This window comes from Prunus dulcis, chromosome 6, assembly GCF_902201215.1.
Source record: "Prunus dulcis chromosome 6, ALMONDv2, whole genome shotgun sequence".
NCBI lineage: Eukaryota > Viridiplantae > Streptophyta > Magnoliopsida > Rosales > Rosaceae > Prunus > Prunus dulcis.
Window position 1 is genome coordinate 27,473,659 of NC_047655.1, and position 5,678 is coordinate 27,479,336.

The following is a 5,678-nucleotide window of genomic DNA, read 5'->3' on the forward strand; positions in this document are numbered from 1 at the left end:
TAAATTTGCCAAATTAAATACACGAGATTAAATTTACCAAATGTACAAATCACATAGACTATGTTAACATTTAAGCCTTAATTTTATGGAAGCAGTTAGACTTAATAAATTTTATATTGTTTTTGCTTTTCCTCTGTGATGAGTTTCATTTAATTTTTGAACAGATGAGACAGAGGCAACTTATTCTATGCACTTGCAGGCATGCTGAGATTGAGGCGCTTATACATATTGTCATGGATGAGCTTTTGCTGCTCCCTCTCAAATATGCTTATTAAAAGTAAGGCTTAAAATTCTGATTTTCGTAGTTTCCAATATCTTGGATGAAATGTTGATATTGCATATGCCTAGGCTGTTGCTGCAGAAATTTCTGACCGAAGGCTTGCAATGAAGCTAACGAACCAATGAATACAGAGCTATTTATATAAAGATATTGTAGCTGTAATATTCTAGGTCCAGCAGATGAAGATGAAGATGAAGATGCTCAACTTAACAATCCAATATTACTGCAACTGCAATATTGTAGGTCATGTTTCTAGCTTATTACACATAAAGAATGCATTATACTAATTAATTATATATAGTAATTGCAACTTGCATTATATTAATTAACTTTAGTCTATATTCTAGCTTGAGAGGCTTAGATTGAGACACTGTTGGGAATTCCCCTGCCAGTAAGTCCTCCTCCGCTAGTAGGAAACAGCAAAGTGTATGGCATCTTCACCGGTCCAACTCGGTTCTTCAGTTTCTCATCATTGTTCATACTTGTAATTCTGTCCTCAATTTCAGCCAGTTTCCTTCCAAATTTATCGAAGGCTTTCAATGGTTCTGTGTCTGCTGTCCACTCAGGAGTGTCTCTCTGCCCCAAATACACTTCATCAGTAGAATGCCTTGACAGAATTTCAATGAGGGCAATGCCAAGCACTGTCTGCAGCTGAGCAGTAATTGTTTTCAAGAAAACTGTATCGGGGCTGGATTCGAGCTCTTTGTACTCAGGAGTTCCCTTCTCAGGCATGAATTTTCGGCTTAAAGTTGGGCGGTTGGGGAGGTATCCTGCATAAGGGAACTGTCCAAAGTTGACGGCTGCATGGAGAGCAGAAGCAGTCCATATGATGATAGTGCATGTTTCGACTAGGTCTTCGCGAGTCTGCATTTTAGGCCACCAGGGCTCATCTTTTTTGTCACCATGGCCTTCCTCTACAAGCTCCTTCCACCAGGATTGGAGTTCGGTGTCTTCTTGAATTATGTCATCAGTCTTGTAGTAGAAAGAGCAATAGTCTTCAACCCAAGTTTTAATTGCAAACCAGATTTCAATCCCATCAACGGCATATGGATAGTCCTCGATCAGTAGGCGAAGACCATGTGGAGAATTTGCATCCTTGACTGCAACTCCTCTGTATTGATCAAAGGCAAAGCAATGTAATTAGAATAAGGAATGGATATTTATTACTTATCTTGTGCTCATTTGAGTTACTTGTGCAGAGGCAATTAACTCACAAAGTGTAGATTTTTGTTTACCTCTTGATGAGATCTGCAGGGAGAGCTTGCTCAGTGAAAACCCAATCCTTATAAACCACTGATGACATCTCCATGGCATACCTAGCAGGAAAAACTGTTGTCTCCAGAATGCCGCCAGCATTGATCAGGATTTGCCTGGCAAATGCATTTATGTTCATGGTGTCACGGAAGTGAGGATGCAGAAGTTTGTAAATTGGGTGAACCACGCTTAGCTGCCTGTTTGTAGCTATTACAACTGGCTCACACACTGCGTGGGTGTTCAACCTGTGGCCAAAAGATAAAAGGATTATCAGAAATCCAATTCAAAGTAATATGATGAATTCATTTTCTAAGATTTCTTTCTTTGAAAGATTAGTACCAGTGACTGATAAGTTGATGATATCCAGAGTCATTTACAGCCACATAAGCTTTAGCCAGTTGCCATATGGAGCCTTCTACACCCTCTTCAGCTGGTGTATATACTTTACTAATGCGACCAAATTGATCTCCATCAGGATGAGGCAAGCTTAATTCAATCACCAATGGCTTCAAAGTTCCATCACTTTTCAAGAAAAGAACTGTTCTGCTAGCATAGATCTTGTTGGAAGTTGAGTTTATCCGCCTCAGGTACGGCATCAATGCATCATGATGATCCAATATGAATAACTTGTTCTGCTTGAGTGCCTATCCAACCAAATTCATTTTCATCATTATGAAATGATAAAAAATCAAACATAAGCTAATACAATGTAAAGGAAGCAAATCCAAGATATTACCTCATGCACTGTTAGTCCATCCAACTTGTTCCCTATATCCTGTTCTGTTATTCTACTGGTTTGATCTCCATAAACTTTTGGGTTTAGTTTGCTTGCTGGTGGAAATTCCTGCAGTTCAGTTAGAAGCAAATGTGATTACATATGAACAAAATGGACCCTCGAAAGTATGGTTTGTTTTTCATCCATTATCATTGGAAAACATCACACACACAAAATGTTGTGAAGATTATTACTTGGAGAAGACTAATGTTGACAGGGTTCACTCCAGCCAGCATTTCTCTGGCAAATTCTTCATCAGTCCTCCATGCAGACTTATCCTCTGCTCCAAATCATGAAAACATCAGAATTAGATAAAAGGAAATAGTACATGATATCATAGGCTATTGCTTAAAGCCTCTAAATTCAGAATTTCTCATTGGTGGAACCATATACCTTCGATCACTTGCGGCATGGGGAATCTGAGCAATTGTGCACCGTCAGTTCGGAAAATTTCCTTGAGCATCTCTGCAGGGATGTTGTCTCCGATATCCTTCAATAAACCTTCAGGCAATGGAATGCCTCCTATATAGAGTTTAAGCACATCTTCAAAGCTGTCAAACTCGTTAGGAGTCTTATCAAACAGGGCTTCTAGCTCTGGTCTAATAAATTGAACTATGGATTTCAATGCATAAGCCAGAAAGTCTGACAACTTCAAGTGTCCAAATCGTTCATCTCTTGGCACATAAACGTTTAAGCTCATAATAAGCGGAATCCTACTCTCGCTGTTAGGATCTGTTAGAATAAGATCAGAAAAATCATAGTGATAATTACAACATCAGTGAATTAAAATCCAAATTAGTATATCAACTTTTACTGTTAAACAATACAAAATATGATCCCTCTTGTGACTGCTAATAAATGATTTGAGGAACAAAAAATTACACAAAGATATTTAAATGGCTAACCTGTCTTCGTTGCTGGTCTGCCGGTTCTTCCCCTGCGAGGGTAAGGGTACCCGCTAGACCCTCCCAGAGTTGGTCGGGCATATTTGGAACCCTTATCAGGGTTTCCTAGATCATTGTAGTAAGCATAGTCATAGACCCTGTCCCATTCCTGGAGCTCTCCCTTCCCATCTCCTCTCAAGTGTACAAGTTCTTCTTCTCTGTATTTTCGCAGTGGCAACGGTGTTTCACTTGGGAGAAATGTCTGCACAAACATATACAAGGCTTGAATGTTAGTCTTTAACTTGAGATACAAGCCACAAATATACTCATAATATACTAGGCTTGCACTTAGAATTTAAAACTTCCATCAGGTACAACAAAAACTACAGCAGATTGTAATGGATTGTGTGAATCATTCGTTACCTTGTTAACGAAGAAAACACGGTCTTTCGTGTATTTTTCTGCAGGGTACACCCATGAGTTGCAAACAAAGTGGACCCGGCCCTCACGAGGAACATCTTCAAGGGTGATAGTCTTAAGGAAGAACTCACTGTGATGATTGTTTTTTATCAAGATGGCTCCTGGAACTCCTATTTCCTCTTCCCAGTCAAAGGTAACCTTGTATGCAGAATCTCCAACTGTTAATGGAGTGATTGTGGTGATCCAGTCTTCCAGATATGCTGGCTCTCCAAGTTTCCCCTTAAACCCGTTTTCTACAAAAACACATTTCTCCAAGTTCAGAAAATAATTCCATATCTAGTACCTCATAAACAAATCAATTAATATTTCCAATAGAATAAAGTTCATCCGAAATTTTGTTCTAAACACCTCAAATCAGGTCTTAGTTGGAGCCATTTTATGCAAGTTTTTGTAATTTTATTAGGAATAGAGCCTGCAGCTGTTTCTTCAGAATATTCAATGGAAAACCAAAAATAATTGGATCTGAGTAAAAAACCATAATCAGAAAAAGGCTTAAAAGCTATGCCAACAGCCAACCGCCAACTGCATGGAGCTTCATTTTCATGTTAACTGGTAGCTAGACTGGTAGTTGGCTTTCCTGTGTAATCACTTCATGACATGACCACTATGAATAAAACAACAAATGTTGGGGCCATGATTTAAAAATCATTTCCATATCTTTCAAAAGCTTAATTATGTCACTTTTTTTAATACTAAACTGGTTTTTTAATCAATTTTTTTTTTACCAGAATCACTGGCAAAAACAATGTTGGGGCACCTTCAATCACAATGAGAGAGAGTTGGAAGGGGTAAGCTTAAGACCAATGCATTCTAAATGCCTCATGACTGGACCCAAAAATTTATAAAATAAAAATAAAAAATTAATTGACCCAGGTGCCCCTTGAATTGTCAAAAAGCTGTTTCCATTGCCTGCCTATATCAGACTTGCATTCAAAATCTGATTTATTGGACCTAAAAGGCCGGTGTGCATTAAATAAGAAAACAGATTAATGACATGATCTGTAACCCAACTAATCCACCAAGGAAAGAGATAGAGTTGTTGGTTCATCTTCTTAATCTTGTCATAATTGCTTCAAAGAAAAAGAATTACAAGGAAATGAAACAAGAGCAAAACTCAAATTGGTTTCATGTCATGCATATTCAATCAATGAAGCCATAAAAACTATACATCTTTAATGAAAATTAAAGAGAGAGAAAAAAAAAAACTCACCAGAGTCTCCATGATCAGCACTGATGAGCTGCAGAGAAACCCCTTGGCCTAGCAGTTCATGCACACGATCAAGAACAGAAGCATTGAAGTCATTGAAATCCAACACATTCTTCTTCATCAAAACCACAGTCCCTTTGATCTTCCTACCGTTTTTCCCATTCTGCTCCTGGCCTGTGATTTTGTCAAAGAGGTTGTGCAACATTTTGTTCGGCTTTCCAAGAAGTAAGCAAAGAATCTTATGATCTTTTTTTCGAGAAAAAAGTAGCTGTTGTTGGTGAAATGAATTGAAAGTTGGTATGGATGAGTGCAACAGGGAGTTGTGGTGGTATTTATAGGGAGAAAGTGAGCAATATTGCAACTCCATTATGAGAAGCTTCAGAATAATATATAATTATCAGTTCATGTGTTCAATTTCGTTTCATATATAGGCAAGTTTAATTGTCTTACTTTTTCTTTAAAAGAAATATATGATTGGTTCCAAGTCAGCAGTCTCTTATCTCGAAAAAGTCTTCCACGACTTTTATCTAAGGAAATTATTTGTGGGGCTGTATATTTGTAGGGATGGCTTGGTGACGGTGACGGAGCATAATGCAAATTAACCCAAACTCATCCCTTTAAGATTAACCCTTTGTTTATAGAAATTCTATATGCATCACTTTTGTTCTTTGTTAAAATACGAATTCTGTATTAAGATATATAGTCAATGGTGTAGCTATAGTATGTTGATACGTTTTATTATTCACATATTCTCGGGAATGATATCAATATTTTAATAAAGAAGACGTCATGTTCTCA

At 37.7% G+C, this 5,678-nt stretch overlaps 1 protein-coding gene across 1 annotated transcript; it reads right to left on the reverse strand.

The window, feature by feature from the left end:
• Positions 1–472: 472 nt before the first annotated feature.
• Positions 473–5,279, reverse strand: LOC117630134 (probable linoleate 9S-lipoxygenase 5). The gene is made up of 9 exons (XM_034362882.1): positions 4,884–5,279; positions 3,617–3,906; positions 3,215–3,455; positions 2,703–3,041; positions 2,504–2,589; positions 2,271–2,378; positions 1,874–2,178; positions 1,516–1,779; positions 473–1,391 (listed from the first exon to the last, which is right to left on the reverse strand). The coding sequence occupies exons 1-9, from the start codon at positions 5,245–5,247 to the stop codon at positions 638–640; spliced, it is 2,751 nt and encodes a 916-aa protein (XP_034218773.1). The 5' UTR covers positions 5,248–5,279; the 3' UTR covers positions 473–637.
• Between the last annotated feature and the right edge of the window lie 399 nt (positions 5,280–5,678).